This window comes from Polyergus mexicanus, unplaced genomic scaffold (genome assembly GCF_030449975.1).
Source record: "Polyergus mexicanus isolate NDT 795.1 unplaced genomic scaffold, iyPolMexi1.0 SCAF_12, whole genome shotgun sequence".
Classification (NCBI taxonomy): Eukaryota; Metazoa; Arthropoda; class Insecta; order Hymenoptera; family Formicidae; genus Polyergus; species Polyergus mexicanus.
Window position 1 is genome coordinate 9,158,939 of NW_027223332.1, and position 26,975 is coordinate 9,185,913.

General features: G+C 36.5%; 1 protein-coding gene across 10 annotated transcripts in view; it reads left to right on the top strand.

Annotated features, from left to right (window-relative positions):
* Nachralpha6 (nicotinic acetylcholine receptor alpha6) overlaps positions 1 to 26,975 on the top strand; it is a 223,693-nt gene that overhangs the window by 82,086 nt on the left and 114,632 nt on the right. For all 10 annotated transcript variants that reach the window (XM_070305201.1, XM_070305202.1, XM_070305205.1 and 7 more), the window contains one exon: positions 24,990 to 25,099. In XM_070305201.1, the coding sequence (XP_070161302.1) occupies positions 24,990 to 25,099 (110 nt within the window). The remainder of the gene's footprint in view (positions 1 to 24,989; positions 25,100 to 26,975) is intronic.

A 26,975-nucleotide genomic window follows, 5' to 3' on the forward strand; every position in this document is an offset into this window, starting at 1 on the left:
AAATGCGTTTGCGGTAATTCTCTCGGCAAAATAGCTAGTTAACAGAAAATCAATAACTGTACCGGTTACTTTTTCATCGCCTGCGGTCTTTCCATTTACGAGGATGCGTTGTAATATCGCTGATAAAAAATACATCTGCCGTCGTGTGGCGCGACATGATGAAGTGAAAGCTGCGTTAAAGGAAAAAATGAGAGCGAAAATTTGGGCGAATATATATGGTTACGGCCAATAATTACATTTCAAATGTGTAATTTGCATGGAATATGAAAAATTAGGAAAACTTTTATCTTTTCCGATTTTCACAAAAATTTTCCAGAGACTTCACAGATTAAATTAAGCAATTCTATTACGTATTTGTGTAAAATGTTTTATTTTGTGCCGTTTGTACTAATTGTAACGTAAGCCAAATTTCGGAAATATTTTGTTCAATTTTTTAATCTTGCGAATTTCTCAGCCTCCCCCCCCCCCCTCTCTCTCTCTCTCTTTCTCTCGCAGTTTTAATTCTAAAATATTAATATTAAACAAAAAACTAAAGAGGGAAAGAGAGAGAGAGAGAGAGAGAGAGAGAGAGAGAGAGAGAGAGAGAGAGAAAAAGAGAGTGCATTAATATGGTTTTATTTATACAATAATATAAGAAACAAAAAAATGTACATATATAAAAAATACATTGTAATAGTTAATTTAATTTTCGTTTATAACAATAAATATAACAATAATATGCAAATGAGAAAAAAATTTTTAACGTTATAGGATTAAATTCATAAAAGTTGAAAATTTGACTTACGTCACTTTACTTACAAACAACTCATTTACAATAAATCTATTTACGGATTCTCCCGCTATATTACCGATCGTATCGCATGAGCGAGCAATCAGTAGATCAGAAACGCGAGAGCTGTTTGAAATGCGGCGGCTGCTATTGTCGTTTCGTCTCACTGTGCATCGATTGCATCGTAGACGAACATCCGCGCCAATCACTTCCTCTCTTCAACCTTCCTAAGAATATGCTCCGTGTTTCCCTCGGGTGCGAAAAAAAAAAAAAAGGTAAAAGCACCGCACGGGAGTAAGAACACGAGAATAGTCGGGTAAAGGGAAGAGACTGTAAGTAGGATACGATAGAGGTGAGTTCGAGAAAATCGAAAAAGCAGAACGATGCGGAATCCGCGATCTCCTTTTGTCACTATCTTCCTTCCCCCCCCCTCTCTCTCATTCCTCGTTTTTCCTTTTTGCATATTCTCATTTTTCTCCGCAATGAATCGGAAAGAATGTTGAACGCTGCTCTTTATCTTGACATCATCAACCGGGGTAAGAGAAGAATATAATTTGGTGTATCATTATTTATAATTTTTTAAAAGTTGAATGAATCCGTTCTGAATGTAAAATATGCGTAATAGCTTTTTAACTATCGTGTCGTTTTCTATCGCAGCATTTGTTTGTGCTGATACATCAAGGCCTGCGAGTAACTTATCTCTTACACGGTTATCGCATGGTGATTAATTATTTACTCTGTTTGCCTTCAATGTTTGCGCGGTTGCGAGATAATCCGGCTGGACTTTTTCATCGCGAGCTTTTCACAAGTTCGTTCATGGTTCCTGAAAAAAGGTCGGTACACATTCTGGCCGTAATTAATTTGGGATTTCATCCGGAAAGCGCAATGTCTCGTCGTCGCTGTAATTCTTATCTCGTTCGTATATGACGCGATATCGATCTTCTGAGTTTATAGCCATTTTATTGTCTTGAAGGAATCGATGTCTGATCGTTAAGGAGAAACCTCTCTCTTTCGCCTCTTACTTCCATCTTGACGAATCTTTCATCTTTCTTCGACTACTTCTTTCTTCCTCTTTCTTTTATTCGTATATTTCGACTGTATCTTTTTTACTACGTTGTCCTTTTCGTTGAAATTGTTGTACCAGCTGCAATAAAAAGTCACGGACAGCTGTAGATTCTTCTTAATAATATCGTGCCAAAGAAGAGAAGGAGCCCGTAAAGAATCCTTCGTTGTTAATTCATTAGCGCGAAACTCTTGTATTGAATCCCGACTTTCTTAATTTAAAAGTACGTAGATATATCTTTGGACACGAAATAAATCATCGAGATATATTAATTCTAGCCGAAATCTTAATCATCTTCGAATGCGGCCATACACAAGATATTTATTGTTTAGTAGAAAATAATATGATATTCCAAACGATATTGTTGATGAAGCTTAGTTTAAAATAAAATATTTTCATTCTCATCTCATCAGTTAAAATGGAGTCATTATTTCCCGCATAAAGTGCCTTTAAGATACTTAACAAAAGTTTTGAAATTTTCTAAGCTAAATGGAATTTTAAAACAGCGATGGCGATCTCGTATCTATTATGACGACATATTTTATGTATTTAATGACTATACGATATAGCCGTTTCTCATTATCCTGATAATGATCATGAATAAACATTTCTTATATTTAAAAAAAAAAATAACTGAAATATAAGTGCACTTACACTATAATTTTAAAACCGTGCACCTACAGTGTGTTCACAATTTTGCAAGAAAACATAATGTCATAAAGTAGGACTCTTATAAAATTTATTACTTACCAGACCAACTCTTTCAGTTCGTTGAATAATTCATTGATAGATAGCCGATACGCAGCTGCGGTTTCCAGGATAGCTTAATGATATAATGCACTTTATTCGTGCAAATTCATATCAGAGCATTATGTAGATCGTGGTAATATTAGCCGACGCTCCAAGTCCACATGACAACTGAACATGTCGACCATACTAGAGTAGATGTCTTTTAACATAATCCTCGCTTTAAATAAGATTCCTATATCGGTTTATTAATTTAACCGTCTATTAGTTTAATTTAATTCTGAATTTCAAGTCATTTAATATTTCATCTCAAGAATTATAAACTTCAGTCAAATTATTCGTCGAGAATCAATTTCAATCATCTCAGGAGGATACTTATATATTATTATCCAACTATATCTTAACTATTATTTTCGAGAAAAATATTATTTTCTTTTTCTATCAAATCTTTGAAGAAGTGAAAATCGTTTGTTTAACAAAATTAATATATCACTGACGCATATCCATCTTACAATTTGTTATTCTAACATTAAATTATATATCTTTGTAAATAAGCCTGCTTAAAGTCAACTAGAGATAAATCTCACGTGGCTTATCTGTTTTTGTCAATAATGTAACAGATTCATCAATTATTCTGATATATTGTTTAATACATATATGTAGTTGTGAAAAATGACAAGTGGCAATAATTCTGGAATACAATATCTATGAGCTATATTGCTCATACAATTTGCGGATAAATAGCTACGCGAGAATGACGAGACAGCACTTCTCGTGCTCTCGACAAAGCACACTTTGGCAAGTCTCAAGGTATTACAAAAATCGGGATTTTTATCGACGGGGAATAACGTAGTTGGGACAGGATGACAGTGTCCAAATAATTGCATGTGTGCATCCTCAATTCACCGGGAACGAGATCAGCGATGATATCAATCGCTTTTACGTGCGAACATACAAAGGGCCAACGAAAGCTCGATGAGGGAAGCGAACAGGAGAAGAAGGGAAGGAGGCAGCAGCCATGTAACATCATCACGCACGAACATATCGCTCGTGTGTTGGCACGGTGTACCAGCGCTAAAATATACAGAGTCGAGAAACGTTGTCGCGACATTCACGTTTCAGCGCGAGGAGAAACGTCATCGTTACATCGTGCTTCTCGTTGCGCCCGCATTTTAGATCAACCGTTTCGCTGCAAACGACCGACTGGAAGCAGCTAGTTTGTCTCGTTGTAACTGAGGAAGAGCGCGGAATTAATTTACGTTACACAATCGACATTAACATTTATCGTGTACAGGATTATTTTTATTCCATACGATACACGAAATAATAGCACGATATTTGTCAGCTGCTCAAAAAAATTCAGTCTTAAAAATATATAGTTAACCACACTGAATGTTTAACGCTGTTAGATTTTAATTCTTTCTATTACGTGCGATCAATAATCATTTTATATACTAATATATTAATAACACGAATAATATTTATAACGATAGGACGCGTGTAAAAATTACATTTTTTCGTCTCTACAGTCAGGCCAAGATTAGAAAATTAAACGGATAATTCTTGAAGCGAAATGCCTACATAATACATTAGAACAGGCAATATTATATTTTGATAAAATAGATACTTTAATCGTAGCTCATATCTTCTGCCAATCGTTTAAATTCATTCAAACTGCGTTACTCCTATCATATGTTCTCTATCGTGATGTCGAAGTGGACCGATTCGAGTCCATTTCGAGATCCAATTTCGAAGTCGGTAAATCAACTGTCAATAGGTCGGCATCAAAGTTTATCTTGATAAATGCCGTCGCGAAAACGACTCGGTCGGGAAAAAAGGAAGAGAGAGAGAGAGAGAATACTGAAAGTGACCCTCTCGGGAGAACCACGATAATTATCTTCTTTTCTATTCTGCTTTTTCCATCATACCCCATACCGCGGTAACATCCGACATTTTTCTTCCTGCATTTATTCGATATTCAGCGTCGGGAGTTAGCAATTTCGGTTCACTGCGCCCCTTGTTGCGCGCCCACACTTCACGTCAGATTGCGTAGGAGATATGCGATTGCCAAGGAACATTCTCGAAAAAGAAAGCAATCGCGTCCGCGATTTTTGCTTTAAACGAATTTCCACATATATTTTATGAGATAAAAAAAATAGATAAATGATACGGGGCAATATTCTTTTCGCGCTAAAATGTTCGATTCCTGTCGTCGCGAGAGAATATAACGAAAGCAGAAAAAAATTCATGAAATATGCGGGAAATATTAACGCACGGCATAGTAATTTTAGCTTTTTAATCTCGGAATGAAGACGCGACGTCGATCTCATTATATGCCGATTCTCCGATTAAAAGACGTGAAAAAGCTTGATAAAAATCCCGGATCCATTTATCATGGAAAATTAGACTACGTCTTGGCGTTCCTCTACGGCTTGACAGATATATATATATATATATTTTTGTACATGTACTGCAGGATGAAAGCCACAATAAGAGAGGCGATTCCTTAAACATGATAAAAGAGGTAAGAATTCATCGCTACGTTTTACAAGTTCTTAATATAGTCAGCCTTTGTCTTGATGAATCTATCTCGATTTACAAGTCATAAAGCAGATTTACAGTGGACCGATCAAACGCGGATTTAAAAGACTGACGTTAAAACGCAGCGAATAAAATTGAAATGAGAACCATATCGATAAATCTTACAAAGCCATTCTTTGTGTAGATATAAATGTCAAACAATTCTTTGAAATCTAGTAATGTATGCGCATCTCGCTCTCTTTTAAACTTTTTTTTAAATGAATTTAGTTATCTCTTTTTCGTTAATGTTATTACTTTAAAAAGGACATTTGAATATTAAATGGCTACTATCATTTAGAAACTGCTTGAATAATTATGTTCAAACTGGTCAAAAAATTAGTAAATTAAAGATTGCTTGAGAAGGATTTGAATAGGAAACCTGGAGCACTTTATACCAGCACGTACGATATCCATTCACACGACGTATATTTGCGGTGACAGATATTGTCGTTATGTAGTTACACATTCACGCATTCGCGTTGCCTATTGCGAGATGAAATAATTCGTGCGCGTTTAATGGTTTTCGCCGCATTTGAATCGCCGAGTGTCACAGCGATAATACATTAATCCCTCTAACGATATCCTTGATTTCCACCTAACCGGCGATAAATTTTAATGTCATGTTAACGGCGTCGTCCTGTTGCCGCATTATCAAGTATACCTGCCGTAGGTGTGGCAAAATTGCACTGTTATGGTTTACCGTTAAGCTCGCGTCGCCCACGCAATGTTACGCGTAATCGCAAATAATTAATCACTGTTACAGACAATAGATCAGCATTTTGCTAAGCATTCGCTCGCCTCGATACTTTTTTTCCATTAAACTTGCGATCTGATAAAAAAACGCGTACGCGTTTCTCTCTTATCAATTGTAGCGTTTCTCTCAGTAAGATTCGTCAGAAATTAATTTGACACTGTCTAAGATAACGTTTACAGATATAAATTTCTTCTCGTTTTCTCTTTTTTTTTTTTTTACGGCAAAGTTTATATTAATATACGAAGTCGCGTGTGCAAATACTCACTTTATTCAGCTTTTATGTATAATACATATAATTACTTGATGTAAAGAAGTTAGCTGTGAAACCAGTAACGACAAAATCTTTTAGTATCGTTCCGACTTTAATCCGCTAAAAGAAGAAAAAAAAAGAAAAAAAATTGTTTTATCCACTTTCTCTACTGCGATATAACGTTTCGCGAGAAAGCTGTTAAGTCATAACTGTGCGTCAATTTACACCCTACGAACACTCGCGAAGTTTCTCACGTCCTCGACGCCGCAACGAAGTATCGTTACGTGATGGTGACTCGCCAAAGTAAAAGCATCGCAATATCAAACGTTTTTACGACGCGCTCTCACTTTTATAAGTATACACCCACGCCTGCGAGTCCCCGACTGTTTTATTTTCTCGTCGAAATACCGCATCGCGTGCAATATGAATAATTGCTGAACCATTTGACTCTAAAATGTCAAAATCTCATACGTGATGCCCTTTTAATTAAAATTTTACGATTTGCATAATTCACTTGAATAAAAGAGTTTTGAATTATGCGTATGAAATAATTCAAGAGATCTTCGTTTCCTCTCCCATATTTCGCGGTGATAGATTTCGGTATAGGCATCGCAACATTAAATATACGCGAATTCGGCATTCCGGAATATAAGTCAGACGTCTAAATCAGATAGGTAGCACGAGCTGGATAACTATTTGAATTCATTTTCAAGCTACGTCGCAAACGATAGGCCAGTCGCGATTGCGTTGCCGGCTGAAACGCAGCAACAGGTTTTAACAGAAATTCTTATTCGCACGGTTGTCGTAAATTTCCGCTCGCGACACCCTACAATTACAACGTTTCGTCTGCTATATCGCCCGATTGTATCCGATTGCCTCGGCTCGGGGCGATATTCGACGGGGATCGAAACACGGGACGAGTCTTTCTTCGACGAGTAAACTCATTCCGTAAGCGATTAGGTCGGAAGTTGGTTTGATGGACTTTTGATTGGCTGGCGCTCTGTAAATTCCGGCGGGCCCGACAATTAGCGGAGGAAAGTCGAGTAAGATTAAACGACACCGTAATCTTTGTTAAGGCAGGTCGAGTTTCATTCCTGGGACATGCTCGTACATTCCGAGACAAAAGAGTAATCCTCTGTTGGAGCAGCGCGCGCGGCGATACAAAACAGTGATAAGGCTTTCTCAATTAATTACAGTATTTTCAAATTATATATATATATAATGAAGAATGACCCACATACCTATACTCACATAACACACACACACATAAATACAAACGTCCCGCGACGATCACATTTCGCTATTGAAATATAAAAAAGGAAAGAGAAATATACGAGAAGAATAAAAAAAACTTAGAAAAAAAGAATAATAAGAAAAAACGGTAAAATTAAGGAAATTTTAGTTATTTGCAATAAAATATATATATATGAAATAGAACAGATTGGAGAACACACTCGATGTATAAAAGGAAATATAAAACCCGGAGACTTTCATACATATTCATGCGTAAAAAGTAGAGCTATATACAAATTCAACAGATATGCAAATCTGTTACTCCGGAAACATGGAAGTTTAAGTAACCATAGCGAATATTTATCAGTTTACTCCAGTTTCCTCAGACTTTCATGAGATTAGTCTTCTTAATTTGGACGGTAAGTAGTAAAAAATTTACTCGCCATGTATTTTCATTAGAAATTTCTCCGCGTCTCCGACTCGTGGTTTATCGCGCCATTTTTCTCGATAGCCGATAACTGTTTTTGAGAATTTTATTCCTTTTACGTTCGACTTATAACGCAACGTAATTTCTCGTTATATTTTTATATTTCATGATACAAGAAAGGATAAAAAACGCGAATGTCTGTAAAGCGTGCCATATTTTTTTTTGGGGGGGGGGGAACATTTAATTAACGAAATGTAAAAATCGTGCTTTCTTTCTCTCTCTCCTCCCCCCCTCATTCTCTTTCATTCTCCGATCCATCAGACAGCATCTATTTTTTCCGACACAAAAATGACACATGCGCTGGCAAGTTTTTTTACGTTGGAACAAATATTTGCATGCTTCCTAGATTTATCATGGCGCGGTCGAAAGTTTTTATATCAGGATACTACGCACTGCACAGCCAACGTGATGCGTCGAACTGCAGATGTAACATTGTGTGCGCGCGGCACGCGTGCAACAACAAGCAGGTCATACGGTAGGAATGGTGCGTTTTGTATTTCCCGGGGATATATGAATAATAAAATATTTGCGAATGAGCGGACTGAAAATTTTTAGGGTGTTTCCGTCGTTACGGCGACGCGACGTATGCGAATGAACAGAATGATGAATAGTTAAGCTGTTTGCCAAATGTTTCCTGTGAAATTTAGCGAGAATTATTTATCAAATAAATAAACGACGATGAGCGAACATATCGAATAATCGCAATAGAGCACGCAATTGCTTGCCAATAAAATCCTTGTGTTTTTTTTTTTTTTTTTTTTTTTTAGTAACTGATATTATATCTCGGTTGATGAGAGTTTTAATGAAAACAATTCCAAATGCAAAATATTAAATCGCTCAGCCGCTTATTTTCATCTACCACGGAGATATTCGCGTCGAGTACTCGCTGATGATTTGATTCTTAATGAAGAATTAGATAATAATAGTAAGAATTTAATGAAGTAAGAATAATCTGCACAAAAAAAATATCCACAAAATTATTCTGTTAGATTTGATCTCGTATTAAATTGGACGCTACACTAAATTTCGCGTGCTGATGTTAGAAAGAACCGTGTATATACAATATTAGCCAACACAAGTCCGATAAAGAGCGAAAAGCCGATTGGCGAGAACATGTTTATGTCGACACAAGCCTATTTATCCGAGTATCGGTTAACGATCGACGACGTTGTTCAGCATCCCCGGAGGACACCGATAATACACGGCTGATCAGGAAGGATGTGTTTATCACTCGTTTAGTAAGAGATAACTCCGTTTGTTATTCTTTGTAACGTCCACTAACGTCGGTGAATTACGTTTATAGCTCGGCAGAGACACATTAAACATGCATCTTCGAAGAATAGACCATGTACAACATTCAATTTTAACGAGATGAAGATATATTTGACAGAATATATTAATAAGATATAATTTAAACAATCTTTTTCTCTTTTTTCTCTCTCTCTCTCTCTTTCTCTCTCTTTCACTTTCTTTTAATATTCTACACAATTTTTTCTCAACTATATAAAAATATATTTTTAATACATTCTATCACATATTCTAAAAAAATTATTTAATTACTATCACGAGTAGTCTCAAATATATCTCTGTACTTTTAAAAATTATCACTAAAATTATGCTTCAAATTTAATACATATCTATTTTTCTTTTACTTGATAGCATGCAGCTTGAGATGTAGCAATGATATTTCCACTGATAGGATTCAAAGCCGTTAATCGACGCTCGGATAAATAGTCGGGCATAAATATTCCCTTAAGAAGAGGGGAAGAAGAGGGGGTTTAACCTATTTTTTTGTAGAAGCTACAATAAATGATCCCGATGTACACGTGGGATTTCGAAGGACTAACGCGATAGGCTGATTTATGCGTTTCTAAACAATGTCCCGGAGGGTTCGACGAGAATTTCAACGGAAACGAAAAAATATAGCAATTCCGGTTAATCGAATCTATTCCCTGATATCGACGGCACGTTTGGCGTTCGTCGCTGAAAAAAATGAACGTTTATTCTCGTATTATTATATATGTTACATCCTACATAAAAGCTATCACATGCAACAATAGCTTTTCATTTCGTTCATCTTATACACTCGAAAACAGCGCGAGGAATCGAAAAGCGGTAAAAAAAACTTATAGCGTTATATTTCCCGATAAAATGTCTTTTCAACCATTTTATTTTTTTCAAGCCGCCTCGCGTCATTACGATCGAAAATATCGATGTAGTCGTAACAAAACCGCTCATTACAACGCGAAATATCGTAAAACGATAGACTCGCCATGTGCCCATGTGCGCATTGTTTTTAAAAAAGCAATTTTAATTTATGAAACACACATAAACGAGCGTCATTCGTCGCGATGAAATGCGAACTTGAGCTTGAGAATATTTAATGACGATCATCGAATTCATCGGACGAAAGATGTCCAACGTAATCGTACTTTTGTTGTCGAGAAAATGCAAATGTATGTATACGGACATACACCCACACAATATTGTAGATGCTCGAAGCGACATTTACTCAGAATCGCGTTCTTCCTATCTGTCTAATCTCCGCAAAGTGCATTCGCTTACTCGCATTAATTCTCCAGCGCTCGACTTGACTCTATCATCGATCGCCCTCGCCCGATCCTTGGAAATGGGTATACCTCGATACACACTTATGCATATGTAGAGACGTAGGTATGTGCGCATCATCCATCATAACCTCCCCTTCGTCCACCCTTAGTCGGCATTAGCATAGATTCACCTGTGAGACATGATGCGTAGAGAATGATAGGCGCCACTTGATCCCCCTAATTCGCGTTAATACCAAGGCATGAAAGACGGAAATTCGATGCCGATTATAGATTGTCGATATCATTCGATATAAGTAAAGTGTACTAACGATTACATTGATAATGAGATACAATTGATTCATACTGTATTAAAATTCGATAGGTATTTAAATATTTCATGTGTAATTATGAAAAATTTGGAATTAATCGATAAACGGGTTATTATATTAATTCAATGATGCAAATGCGCAATTTTGATGTGCAAACATACGTAACGCGAGTGATTCTTTTAGAAATGCATTTTTGCCTTCTTTAAAATAAGGCAATTTGCTGAAAGCATAAAGCTATGCCGGGATAAGACGCTTAGAAATGGCCGACTGTGAGGGTAATAGAGACTTTGGCTGATAGGATATCTTACGAGAATATTTTTCAGCTCTTTTCTTTGATTTTGACATTAAACACCGTCCGAGGAAACATTATGCGATACGTTTTGCACGATACTTATCGTGCGCGTGTTTGGATCAAACAGTAATTAATGCTAACACACCGTACATAAAAGCATTGGATATATACATATAGACGACTTTACGTAGAATGTTTTACATCATTTATATGCTTTCTTCTAATTGCAAATTTTTTATCATATCATTAATATTTGTTTGAATTATAAATGATAGAAAACAAAAAGATTTTGATGAGCTAACTATAAGTTTTGACGCTTTTAATAGATAACAAAATTAATGAGTTAGTTAATATATCTTGTCTTTCAAATAAATTTAAGTGTATTTTATTAAAAAATCTTTTAATATTATGGTTTTAGAATATGAAATAGTGATCACTGTGTGTAAACTGAGAAAGGATAGAAAAGATAATATTTTATTAAAAATGTGCTAATTGTAAGATAGAATCAATTTACGAAGTCGGTCATCGAATTTGAAGTTAAAAGAAAGCGCATATCTTAGTTGAAAATATTCTATGCAAATATTATATGCGACTATGTAGTATCGAGTTTCGCAAAACTATCAGGTACAAAAACTCGCAGTATCTTTTGTATAATCTACGACAGAGAGACTTATCATCTTTATTTCTGTGCGAGAAACTTTCGTCGAGTTCGCTTCGTGAATAGTTCCGTCATTTTTCCACGTGGATGAATCTCATTTTATGATTATCGCTGCAGATTATCATAGAGCGTCATATATACTTCGACGGTAGTATATCTCTTTCCTCGATACAGAAAGACTCGAGATATCTCTAAAATTGTAACATTTTACTTCGAATTTGTCAACTTTGTCAGATAGACGCTTTCACGACTTGGTGATTTAACACGACGGTATTAATTGAAAGCGAAGGGAGCGATCATTTGAAGCGATTAAAATCAGACGAGTATTTCCTCGATGCTATAAACGATCGCCGAATAATCATATTAACGCAAAGAATTTTTAGCTATATATATAATATACCTTTCAATATTCTACATTTTACAATGTTAATTTAAATTTAAATTTGAAATAAAAGTATGGAAATGACGTTTCTTATGCTAGATTAAAATATAGATTTATCTAAACGCAAATATAGACACAAATGATTATAAATATATATATATATATATATATATACACCATATCTATAAAAATTATTTATATTAACAACATTTATTAATTACGCATATACATTTTCCGTTTTATGTGTGTGATATTAAATTCTATTTCAAAATAAAGAATTGTACATGTACTGGGATGAAATATGGCATTTCTGGGGAAATAACTTTGGTGATTCATTTCATCGCGAAAGGTTAAAAGCAGCCGCGTGCCATGTAAAAAATTGGAGCGCGTCACGTCTGGCGCATGACTGCATTTACATGCACGCGGTATGTTTGTCCTACGAACTGGAAGTTATTATTCATACATTTGCGAACGTGACAGCGCATCGTGAAAGAGACAGATCGCGAAAGGTTGATACAATTCGTAAGAAAACCGAGAACGGACATCCGGAAAACAAACAGTACGCGTAACAATGACATTTTTAACAAAGAGCTCAATCTCGAGTCCGCCCGTGTAAAAATTCGGGACGGAATTTGACAAGCGGAAGAGAACGCCGAGTTCGTGTCCGACGTTTCCAAGAAGTTCGACATGAAGCTGCCATATACAGAGAACTCTCCTCCGTATCTCGCCAGACACGCCGGTGGAAGCCCCACTTGCAGATTAGTAGTGCCTCATACATAAACGTGCTACGTATTATATTTGCCGAAAGTTTCTCCGCACTTAGCGATGGCTTCCCGAGATTGTAGTTGCACTTTGATACGTCCGTTAAAGCACGCGCGCGCGCGCGCGCGCGATTGCATCCCCGATAAAATCAAGAATGCGATACACGAGTGAACAGATTTGCAATTTCCGACCGTCTCATTTACTTTTACGACTCGTATTTATATTCTCTCGTTAAATCCACCGAGTCCACAGTTTATAAATATTTGTACGCTACTTATTATAATTGTTTACGAGATATAAGTACAGCTTTGTGATTCGAGTTAAAAATTACATATTTGCGTTTCTAAGTATAAATTAAAAACCACAAAATCATGGTAATGCCGAGCGAAATGGTTGCTAAAGGACAAATTCTGACAATTTTTTCCAGAAAGAATATGCAATGCTCAATCGATTTTAAAAATTTTTCCTAAACTATTCGATTTGTTCGTAGAGAATAAATTGTCTGCAGGAGACAACTGCGCTGCTTCGAATTTCATTTCAATTAAATTCTGGCGGAAGCATCGCTACTACATGTCTTACTGTTGATATAACGAAATAATGAAACAATGTGGATGCAACCATGAAAATTTCTGCGTTTACTCTTGGAATAAAGCTCCAATTGATTATTTTAGATATTCTTAATTTTGAAAGATCTTAATTGTATATTCATTTCTATCAATAGATTATTATTTTCAATTTCCGGTAGCTTGAAACATCTTTGCATACCATGGGATAACAATCCCGATTAAACGATCGCGAATTCAACGCAAAGTTGGTCGAAATTAAACCGTTCGCTCTACGACGTCTACGAGATGCGATTTACGGTAGAATTAATTATTTGAGCTGAATAAACGTACGGTGTCGCGAACGCCCCAAGACACGCGCTAATTAAGTAAAAATATTTACGTAGCGAATGGCGCCGTCGTATTACCTCGAGCGTGTTCAAATGCAACGGCAATAAACTCGATCGACCAACGGGCCGCAATGTATAATTCTATTGAATGTATTGCTCTATACGGCGAAAGTATTGCGCGCGAAACTTGTTCAGGAGATTCAACTTAAAATCGCCAATTACCATGCGCCATTTTCGTGCACGGAAATCCTTCGTTAGACGCGAGTTTGGGTCGCTCGAGAAAAGCTCGAATGCAAACTTTCTCCAATCCTTCCCCCCTTTCTCTTTCTCTCTCTCTCTCTCTCTCTCTCTCTCTCTCTCTCTCTCTCTCTTTCTCACTCGTTCGTCCTTCGTCAGTGCATTCGCAATTTCATCGGTATGCAAATAAGCAGCCGACGCCGTATCGTTCGCAATAAACAATTGCGATATCATCGCCCGCTCGCTTGCAAGTTATTTAATATTATATTAGGGGAATTGGCCTTTCTCTCTCCTTTCTCTCTCGCGACGTGCTCAATTGGCACGTGCATTTCACGCGAGATCGTTTTTGTTTCTCTAGTACCTATAATTGAATGAAATTGAATATTTCCTTTGATTTTATTTGCTTGCTGAAACAATAGGGAGGGGATAATTGCAAGTGCTTCGGTGTGTCGATCAATACTGCGGAGTATGAAAATTTGTACGTTCGAAGAATTAATTCGCATCGGATCGCGTATAATATTAATATGCAAGACGTAAAATACTAAAATAAGATTCATCGCTTTATGTCGAGAACGGCGGTAGTTTAGTATTTCATGCCAGAGATCTCTCCTATTTCGATCTTGGTGGTAAACTGAATGGTTTATAGAAGGTCGCTCTCCATCGTTTCTGATATCTCGCATCCAAAATTTTGTAGAAACGCCCTGCAGCTGTCCGGCACAGTGTGCTGGATGTCTCGCAGATCCTGTTAACGTTTCGCAAGCAATTATCCTTAATTGCCGTGTGCATCCAAAATTTTGTTGAACTGCAACGGTGCTTCCCCGTAACATCGCTCTGCAGGACCACTCAACCGGCAATGTCACAATTTCAGCAGTAATTCTCCCTAATTTGCGCTTACATGCAAAGTTCCGGTGAAGGATGTGCAAGCTCTCTTACCATAATTGCAACATTATTTTAGTTCGTTAGGGAGATAGATTAAGGCATTTTATATATCACCAGATGTTTTAATCAATTAATTAAAAATTTTCTACGTACATTGACCTTCAATTTCATTCATAATCGGAAGCAAAATTTTACGCTCACGTGAAGTGAATTCGAACAATTGTGGCTACAAAATTCGCAGCCCACGCCTCTAGGACGATTAGCTATTGCGTTATCCTTCAATTACGCTACATTCGAGTCACTGACCAGAAGCATCTCTCGAATTTGCACCGGATAATATACTCAGGGTGTGATAATTTGTAGAATCATTCGGAATATAATGCCGTTGATAATTCATTGACGTTAATGCGTATTGGGCGCTAAAAGCACTCGAATAATTGGAAACTATCTTCGTACATACATTGAACTTTGTATGATATTTACCGAGAGTGTGTTTCCGATTCAGTTAAAATATAAATTAAAAAATACAAAACTTTTTGTTATACACGCAATATCTTGTTAGAAGAAAGAGTTGAAATAAAAAAGTATAATTTAAAAAAGGAATAATTAAAAGCAGACAGATTATTAATAAAAATAAAAATTAATTTTATTCATAATTATGTAACCTTACAATTGTTTATAGCTCGTTTGTAGATTCGTATCCAAATTCGTACTTGCGAGTAAAATGTTTTCCCCCACTTTATCCTCCGCTGAGAAGGTGGGAGAAGATACAAAGGGGAATAGACGCTAAGATCCCATCCATAGATTATCGTACACATATGTATTCACGCGTTGCGGTCAGTTAGTTATCATTAAGAGGATTTACGGCGGTGTGAACGGTGTGCTCGATGAACTCGGTGACGCCTGATGATGTCCCGTGAATTCTAAGGAAAATGTGAATATTCTTAAAGAATTGTAGAATATAGACTTTTGTTTTTCGGCAATATTGCATACGCGTGAGAAAATTGTGCTGATTATAAATCGCCCTGTCCAAATCGAAATTTCCAATTATAGAAATATGAAAGGGAAAGCGGCATAATTATTGTTTCAGCTGCAAATTATAATGCGATATGATATCAAAACGGATGCAATTACATCAATATTAGGTTACGCCGACCAATGACAGAAATAGCAGAAATGTTCCGAATTTTCCATCGATGCCGAACATTAATGACGAGTATTCTATAAAGACAACAATTCCACGATATCGGTGAAGTAATGAATCGATATAATTGTAAGCGAGGAATTAAACGTCGTTTCGCGCGACGTATAATCACAATTATTTTGTTGCGCATGACGTATGTACGATCTTGATTTATTTTTACAATTTTATTCGTACCGCTGGATAAGCAAAACGTAACTTCCTGTCATCTTTCGCAATAATCAATCGGTAATACTCATCGGACTTACGAAGCGGGAATTAGCCTTTAGCCAATAACGTCGCGGCCAAAGTTTGGGACGGTAAGCTTGATTAATAATTGCAGGCGTTTGCTTGCGCACAGCCGGGGGCGTATAAATTTCGCGCACGACATATGTAAAACGTAGTATGTAAGATATACGATATACGGACGATCTCTTATCAAATTTAATTTCATTTTATTTACTTCGTGCTCGGCGTATCAAATCTCGTTGCAACGAATAGCGTTGCGCGACTCGATGTTTCATCATCTTATCTTACTAAATTACTCACGCGTTTATCAAGATCTATCTCGCTGTCTCGAAATTCCAAAAAACTTCAAACTCATCTCTCGCAAGAATCTCAGCCCGTTCATAAATTATCGCTCGTAAATTCTGAACAAAAGTGAAGAAGCGTACTCGCGTAAAGTGAATAAGAGACAAGACGCGGGATACCGACGCTTATACGGAAGGGAGATCAGCTAGACCTTCCTCGAGCGTGCACTTCCTGCCCGATGTACGAAACTCTCGCGAAATAGACTCGGACATGTACATTTGTACGCGTATATCCGGCAATCCCTAGCTGATACGCGGACGTAAAACGAGGTCGGGATTTGAAAGTACAGCTTACGTGCCTTTCCTGCGTTCCTTGTTACACCGAGTTGTAAAACGAATAATGCATAACGATGCATGCAAGATGAAAAAGAGTCTCCCGAGAATAAAAACGTCACGGTCGAGATGGAAGGACAAAGTGTAGAAAATTTAAATCTTGTGTACGCATCGGAGATGATTCGTGTCGAATTTACCAAATCCGAGCACGCACGAATCTTTGACGGAAAGCTCGTAGAGTACGGAGTGCGTATTTGCTTAATCTGCAATTGTTAAACAAACAAACGCGTTCCGGGCAATCGGGCAACAAATTGTCAAGCGTGTCAACATGACTAATTGCAAGCGGCATACTAATTATTGTCCGTTCATTTCTAAGCGTGCGCTATTGTGGCGGCTCATCCCAGTGAAAATTCCATCAACAATGAGATCTTTAAATAATATTCCGGCTAAATATTAATCGACGTTAAAGCCTATAAACAAAGTCGTGTTCCCGCGCAATTATCTACCTGTAGAATGTCGCCGTTCCGCGTGTATTCCCTGACCTGTGCCATATTCCCTGAAAATTGAATTAATCGCCGCGTGTCGCGTGTCTCACATGTGTGTAGACACGTATATGTGCGCACATATTCACACGTCCGACGACGGTCTCGTTAAAATCAAGCTTGGTGAGAAGACCAAGCTCGTGCTGGAACAATGTCCGTTGCGCTTAACGAGATTTGCGGCTTATACTTAAACTTTGAAAAGCATTACTCTTCATCCGAGAAGTCACCATGTAAGCCAATTGTATTTTCGGTATTCAATTACTCGCGGTTCTCTCGCGGGACTAATGGCATAAGTAGCTTGAAGTAGGGATGTTCGATTCCGATTCGATTCTTTAAAAGATCGATTTTTTTAGTCAAAAAATCGATTTTTTGAATCGATTCTTTGCTATACGATTTTTTTGTGAATCGATTCTTTACCCTAAGAATCGAAGAACTGATTCTATTTTTAAAAATGCTTCGAAGCATTTCTAGCGTGTTCCCGACCGCAGCCTATGTCTACACTCTTTACAATCTATATAGTCTAAGAGCCAATTTCACAATTTTAACAGATTCCAGGACCCAACATTTGCCCGATCATCTACAACAACTATTATTTTTAAATTTACTGTCCATTAAAGATCGGCAATTAAAAAATGAATAAGTAATTTGATACTAAAAACAAAGCAGTATATAAAAGTATATAAAAGAAACGTATGTAAAAAGTATGTGAAATAAACATATATTTTTTGTAAATACTTTTTTAATAATATAAAATTTTTCAAAAATTTAAAGCTTAATTGTATAATTAATTATTTCCTTTATTAATTTAAGTTTTAAAAATTAAAAAACTAATGAAAATTTAAAATTAATTCAATTAAAAATTTTTTGTGGTCACAATTAGCTAAAATTAATTAATTAATTAGATTTATGTATGTTTCAATTATATATAAATAATTTTGTACGATTTTTTAGATCGATTCTTGCAAAATCGATTCTTTGATTCCGATTTTTTAAGAGAATCGATTTTCATGATTCGATTCAGAATCGATTCAAGAATCGATTCTTTTAAGAGAATCGAACATCCCTAGCTTGAAGATTTCGCAAATAAGTGCTCGGAGTATGTAAATTCGCGATGGAAATAATTCACGGGAATAAAATACGGAGAATAGCTGACACTTTTCTTACCGCTTTCTCGAAAAATCTCGTGTTCACTGTTCATCATGATGTTGTTCCACCAAGATAGATCACTAAGATCTTCTGAAACTGTTGTACATTTTTAACTCGTCGTATTTTAAATTAGTAGATTAGATAAATAAATGAAGGTCTGTGTGCTTTTTTCTCTTCTCTCTCTCTCTCTTTCTTTCTCTTGGAAGAAAATAATCCGCCACAAATAAAGTCGCGTACACTTGTGCCGAATCTTTCTTCCGTTGAAAAATGCGGGTGATTATGTAAAATATAAGGGTTGTACAAAATATATGTATAAAATATGAATCCTCTACGGGAGATCGTAATGTTACCGCACGAGTTAACATACATTTCGCGAAATTAACAATTTAGACTAGTATATACGATCTCGAGTGTCGCCGTAACCTATCTAAAGTCAACCTATGCAAGTTAACTGGGCAATCTCCTTCGCCGCATAATCCAATAATTCTAATTAACCTAACGAGATCAATAATTTCTCCTGTGCTATTCCTCGCTACGTGATGATATAACCAACTGGTGAAATTTCTAGCTGTTATAGTGCGCCTCGATTATCCGAAGGACGCTGATAACTTTACGGTTACAACGACGTTTCTTGTAATGCCAAAATGTAAAACAAGTGATCAAAGAAAGAAAGGAAGAAAGTCCAATATATGACAAGTATTTATTTCATGGTCAAATTTTCATAATTTTTTTCCTATCTTTTTTTTACAGATAAAAATCTTTAAATTCGCAACAGTTATTTTTCGTCGAATATTCTTTTTTTTTTTTTTTTTTTAGACGTTTATGATTTTACATTGCGCTCTGTGCACAATGTCGTATTTCATCTTCGTGCAACTATGTCGTATTCATCGTATAACGTAAATCTATATGCCACACTCCGAAACAGATGGAAGTCATTTTTATACTACACATCTAACGTATCACATAAAAACATTAAAAAATGGTTGAAAAATATAATAAATAAAACAGCGTATATAATGTATACATATTTATTACGTACAGTGAATCCGTAAGGATTCAGTTTAATAAGATTCGATATCGCACTTGATAGGCAAATATTTACAGAATAAATGCAGCGGATTAATAAGTGCGAGATATCTAGAGAAACAAAAGATTAAAAAAGCGTACATTGAGATAACAGAGTAAAATGATGGATAAATATACATTATGCTGTTATATGAAAGGGGTAAAATATCGCGTCGGTTCGCGCAAAACCGTCAATTATTCATCGCTATTTACTCTGCAAAGAGTCGGGGCAGTTAAGCGCAAGGTATGTAATTAATTGGCATAATTTGATGCGGCGATTGCATAAATCATGGCATCAAACTTGGAATATATACGTTCGTGACCGCCGTAATTTAGTATCTTGATTCGCGGACGAATCCAATCCTCGAAATCGCCGCTCTGGTCAGCGCGGTGTTGACGAGGAGCGTGCGGGAGTCTGGGTAGGGCTGCGGTTTCGGAAGATGGTCGTATATAGCGGCCCCCCGACCTTAACCCGAAGCACGCGTTGCATTAACGCGCGCGCGAGGGGGCGGCAGAATGCATACGCCTACCCCATTGTGGCCATCCGAAGATTGATAGCATGTGTGCATAGTTAGCCGCACATACTATTCTAGCCACGAGGGAAGAACGCGCCCGTAAATTATGGTTTCTTAACGCGCTATTTAACGATTTTAGCGGATATTCACGCTACTCCTTATTTTCTTCTTTCAACGACGAGATAGAATAAAGCAGCTTTTCCGCTGCTTCCACATCGATCGAGATATTTGTCTAAAATTTCTTTTTTCATTTATTCTGTATTTATAACGCTACGTTGGATAAAGAAGAACCGCGTGCACATAGAATGACTCGATTGATTTTCGTTTCACGTTGATACATCTTTGTGCGAAAGCGAGCTGCGAACTACATGCCATTTGTCTATTATGACAGACAGTACTTGTATATACATGTAACAAAAAGATAAGAAATTGTTGCAGTACACCGTAACATCGTTGCCGCTCAATAAATAACTAAAAGTTTGATTCGATAAAAGTTTCCCTTGTAAGAGAAAAATATATTGGCTTTCTAAAAGTTCTCCCTTTGCTAGAAAATCTGTCAACAGGCCGGTGCGTACTTCGTTTTCAATCACCGCCATTTACATAAACTTGCTAACAGAATTCTCTTTCTTCTGTTATAATCATCTTATATTTATATTTATTATACAAATATTAGTTTACATCTTTGAACGATTCAATATTTTATCTAAAGTTTACTCATGTATAGAAATAGACCTTTTTATTTCTCGACATTGGACCTTAATACCTACGCTATTATTATGGATTCTAATTTATAGCTACACGGTATAAAATTGTCTTACTCGTCGCATCGTAGTCGATACAGACCCCATATCGGCATTTATTACATTGAAATATTTACTTAATACAGACTTTAATAGCAGTTTACCTTCGATAAGGCTCCAAAGTTTTGTCACGTCAAAGTAGCTTTACAGCATTATCGTATTTCTCTTTTTAATATGAAGGTAGAGTCTCGAGCGTTCCCTCGCGAATCATTTCATTGACATTTCAGACTTCGTCGAGACAAGATATACACAGACTTGCTTGAGAAAAGTAAAAATTATCTAATTAATCAAACTATACTTTTCTCTTCTTACACAAACTTGATTCTTTACATGCGTGCAAAAGCGAAATATTTAATTAATTATATATTTTTAGATATATTACTTTTTTCCGGATACAAACAACTTATACGATTTTTATTAACAGCCTACGTTAGTAACACAATCGTGGCCGATGACCCCATTTTTTTCTTCTGCATCGCTTCGACGTGGAAAGGGTTCGATTATAGCATTAAGGTATTAGCTTAACGCCCCGGATGGCAGAAAACGCGAGAGTTATGGCTCGTTAAGTATTACGATACACAGTACATAAAGAGTACAAGAACGCGAAGTTAAGTAATAACGTACCGAGTATTCGTTGTAAAACTAGCTTCGTGAAACAATGCGACGCGCATTTTTCCTCTAGAGATTTTCCAACCAAACTTGGAAACTATGTTATCACGTTCTACATAATGCTATTATGGCAAGAGTTTGTTCCTTAGTACGTTAGTATTAAATAAGTAAATGTAAATAAATCAAGTGGAGTCCTGCTATATTGTTTAGAAAGTCGACATATTGTAATATTAACAAAAAAAAGAGATATTTGAAATTAATTTGCTATAAGTCAATATCGCGCCAAAGTTGACATTTACATCGCAAAATTAATTACAAAATTACATTTTGTAAATTACATTTTGATTGATCGTACAATCGGTATTATTCTCTATTACTAGCTATTATGCGCTATTAATAGCGTTAAATACTAGCTATTCCATCGGATGAACGTGTGTACTTAACAACTAGAATTAATTTTTTACATATCTCTGTGTTAAGTAATATTTCATACTTAATTCGCAACTTTAGTTTTTATATAATCGTCGCAATGTTAAAAGTATAATTTTTATTTTATAAATTCAAGAAAAAAAAATTTTTTTTTCTTCTTTTTTTCTTTAGTATATTTTATCATTTTGATCAGATTATGATTCTACGTCGGCATATACGAATGTTTATAATAGTTTACGTAATAGTTTACGTAATCTTATTAAATAATTTTTTAATATGATTTAAGAATATAAAGAATCTTTTTCTCTCGCTTTATTTTCTCGCTTTTCGCTCGCTCAGATATTTATTGATTCAATAATATATCAGATCGCTTTTTTTATTCTTTATAGTTTATTATTAAAAATGATCGCTACGTTTGGCAGTAACATTATGTATAGATTCCGTTATAAATATTGAAATATTGAATAAAATATTTTTTACTTTATCTTACGATACTTTTTTTAGATTATAAATAATATTAAAATACATAGTCAAAATTCCGCGGTACGCGAATGTCTTTTACAGAAAGTTATGGCGCGGGGGGGGGGGGGGGACAGAAATCAGCGGGCGTTTTCAACGATATTGGCGTACGAGTATAATAAAATAGATGGTCATAGAACGCGAGAAGAAATTTTATTTTTTTGGGGGAAATGTTCTTTTCGTCGAGCGTAGCCTTCATTACGTCGCGTTTCCGTGAGTCGTGAGATACGCGCCGTAAAAAAAAGAAAAACGACGACTATCTCGGGTGAAACGGAACTCTCGAAAAGCTCGGCGCACCGGCGAGAAGAAAGGAGAATGAGACGTTGTCGGGCCCGGCGAGAGACGACGGATACTTTCATCGCACCGGGCGCGCTGAATTTCTCGTTTGTGCAATTCAGCGTAATCTAATGAGCAAACGCCGCGGACTTACCGCGCGCGCGCGTACCGGAAATTGAAGTATACATTATAAAACGTGCCGTTGTGGCGGCGTGCTTCCTATTCGCAAAACCAGGTCGCGCATGCCGCGCGCGGCCTTATCCCCGCGAATTCGCGAACTTCGCGCCCGGGCGTAGGTTGCATTTTTCTGATTCGCGGCCGACTATTCCATCTCGCCTGCTGTAGAGCGATGAATATTTAGCGACAGGTACGTGACTGCGTTGAAAATATCCGAGCGGAACTGAAGGGTCGACGGTTTTCAGAAGGAGGCCCGTACCCTTCTTCTCGCGCAAACGTGACTCGCTATGCCGGGAGAATATGATTGATCGAGTTTGCGAGATATTTCCAGATTTATCTCTCCGCGTTTTGACCGTACAATACATTTCTCCGATAATAATTTTTCGCATAAATCGCGCGCTTTACAATAGCAGCAACGGCGTTGTGGATTAAAAACGCTTACAGTTATATCATGTGACGCGTAAGATACAAAAGAAATATAGAGTTACATTCTCGCATACGAGCAGCGATAATTTTAATTTTAATTTGTTCGATTCTCTGTGCAATACGTTTGAAGAGAGTGCAGTAATGTTAGTATTGTTATCTTTGTCCGCTTATCATTTCGCCGTATGGGGCGATTTACGTATCTCATTTACAGGAGCACAATTTTATCTTTGCAATTACAACTTTCGCAAGATTTCCTGTCAATTATCGAATATCGTTGTTGTAAAACGCTTCTTTGAAAGACACTGGATCGTCGAAGTTAAACATAACTCTTAATTTCTCTATCGGTTTCTGCCGAGACCACCGGGATGATAAGACTGTCATCACGCATACACACACACACACACGCGAGATCGACGATAGTTAGAAGTATTTCATTTGTTTAATCTGACTACGACGATAAAGTTCATAATCGATTTTCCTTGACCGTTTCACGAAATTCTGCTTCCACTCAACTTATGTTAGTCGGTCAAACATTTTGTCGGCGAATAAAATTTACGCGGATAATTAATCTTTCATATAGCAAGAATTAATTAACTCGTGCAAATTTATCCGCGGTTAAAGGAAGATTTCGGGAATCCTTCGGCTCGTATTATCGTGGATATCTGAGAATGTATGTTATACGTAATTTGGAACTACGTAGTAATGTCGTCGCGTGGAAATCTATCGAAATTTCGTATACGAAATACATATTAAATACAAAAATAAACCGTAAAATATTATAATGTACATGATAATATATTTTATATCAAAAAGCAATCAAAAATAATAATATAACAAAAATAATTTATCGGATATTACACATTACATTAAACATTTATTAAGTTAAACAAGTTCCTGACCGCGAACAAAATGGCCTCTTGTATCATACTATATAAAATTTTATCATAAATTATTTTTATTCGCTATATAAGATGTAGTTTTACTATTTATGTGCGCGCTATAGTTTGAACGCGGCAATAATATAAACGTCAAAGCGAACGTTAAGCACGCGCATATATATTGATTTTATAATTATATTACTTGAATAGAGGAACGAAAATTGAAAATTACGCGAGCATTTATTTTGCATAATGGGCATTGGTCGGAGAAACGCTCATCGCGTTTATTAAGTTTGCAAATTGTACTTATAATTAGATCTGAATTAATAGAGCCTCAGAGTAGTTTTATATTATTTGACGTATTTGTATATTATTAAGTTTCATATTTCTTATATCTAAATGTCTATGTATTGTATCTAAATACACTTACAGGACGTATATAAAACGATCGTTATACGATCATCTATTTTTATGTACGCGCTGTCGTAGTTTATTTTTTAGACACTGATCTCACAATTAGAATAAAGAATTTTTTAAATACGAATATTTCTACTAAGATTCTCAGATGGATCGTTTTGCCAGAAATCTTATTCTCATAAAGCTGTAAAAAAAATATTCGACTTATGAAATATAACGTTTTGTCTAAAACAGATTCAAAATATTATTTCAATTGTAATTCTTTTATTTTTATGTGTGCGCAGGAGTGGACAGACTATAATCTTCAGTGGAACGAGACCGAGTATGGCGGAGTGAAAGATCTTCGAATTACGCCGAACAAGCTTTGGAAACCGGATATCCTCATGTACAACAGGTAATCTGGCCTCGTTACATCTGCGTAGCGATTCTCATTTTGTATTGACAAGTCAGTAGTCTCGATTAATGACATTTGTCAGGAGTATTTCAGTTTTGCGCGCGCGAGAGGTGGGGCGTCAGTCTCGTAATAGAATTTTTAATTAACGCGGTCGGATAAAACGACGCGTTGATAATCATCGTATAAAGTATCCTTAATAAAAAGACGTTCGTAAAATGCGCGTGTCAAATTATTCCCCAAGATTACGTGTTGAAATTCCGCTGCTTAAGATAATTCCGCGCGATTATACGTTCGATTTGCGTGAAGACATTTAAACCGGTAAATTCGGAGTAATTTTTAATCGATAACAATAATGTAAATACGATAGTCAAAAGTGTCAAAATACAAATGAAAATATTCGATGAAATCGCGTTATGTCGAATTCTCACTCGTTCGCTCAACAATCCGTCATAATTTATTACAACTACCAATTGCCATGCATCGAAATGAAGATAGGCCACGGGACTTTCGATATCTCGATCGCGATTTCAGGCTGTCAATATTTCAAGCCTGACTATTTACCATTTTCGCGGAAACGTCGGAGAGCTCTACATCCGTGTAAACAAATTTACATACATCGACTTATAAATAACGCGAAGTCGCGAAAACGTAATCGTAGAGAGAAAAAAAGAAACGTGCAGCTTTATAGTAAAAATAGAGAGAGAACGCGCGAATTATTTGCATCCCGAATGCGCATCATACGTTAAGTTCTTCTGCCGGACTTAACGACTACTACTTATTCGGAAGGCACGACCCCCGTATACGCCTCCTGTGAGAGAAAAAGAAAGAGAATTAAGATTTTTAAGAATGTTTTTTTCAGAAAAGCTGCGACGGCTAAGAAATAGCGCGGCGATAGCGCCACTGCAGCAAAAGTTTTTTCATTAACTTTAAGTTCGCTCCCTGCGGAGAGAGACTCCGTTCGGAGCGTAAATTATTTTCGATGTACCTCGTACTCTTCTCACGTGCCGTTACGGTATTACAAATGTAGTATAAAAAAAAAAAAAAAAGAAAGAAAGAAAAGAATCGAAGGGTACGTAACTTTTATTCTAGTGTTGCTTCGCATCTCTTATTTAAAAGTATTATATATATTATATATATACATATATATTTTTTTATGAAATCCCTAAAGTGCATGCGTTTACTTGAATATCCTAGTAAGAGCCGAGTATATATTATATATTTATATACTTATACTCTATGTATATCTTTACATTATTTCATTTGTAAATATTGTATCCACGTAATTATTGATCCCGATCGTAGAAATCTCTCTTATCACAGATCGGATTCGGCTCGTTTCTCGCTTTCGTATCGACAACGTACTCGGCGTATTATGATTTTACGTCGTCTCGCGAATGACGAGGCGCGAAATCGCGAAGCGAGTCGAGCCGAACTCTTTCGAACGCAGATTTTAATTAAAAGGCTAGAGTAACGATTGCATAAGTGCCGATCATTTTCATTTCTCGAAAAAACACTGGAGTTGGCCACGTCGTGGCGAGCGGAAGAAACGCGTTTTCGAACAGTCGCGATTTTACGATTTGAATGCCACGCGACTTGGAAAAACAGAATCACGTCCGCGAAAATCGAATCAATTTCTTCTCCTTTTTAGAAGTGATCGACGCCGTGGCCGGCTCGCATTCTCAATCACTCTCTCTATCATAGCCTCTAGAATAATTAGTCTTAGATATTTATAGGCTGCAGAGCTACATATATAAAACAGTCGCTGGGTCGCCATACGTGAGTGGCGTTTACGCAATTCACGTTCGGCGATCCGCACAATTAATACGCCCGCCGCTCGCTGCCCAGCCGATTCGCACGAGAACGAAATAAACGCGTG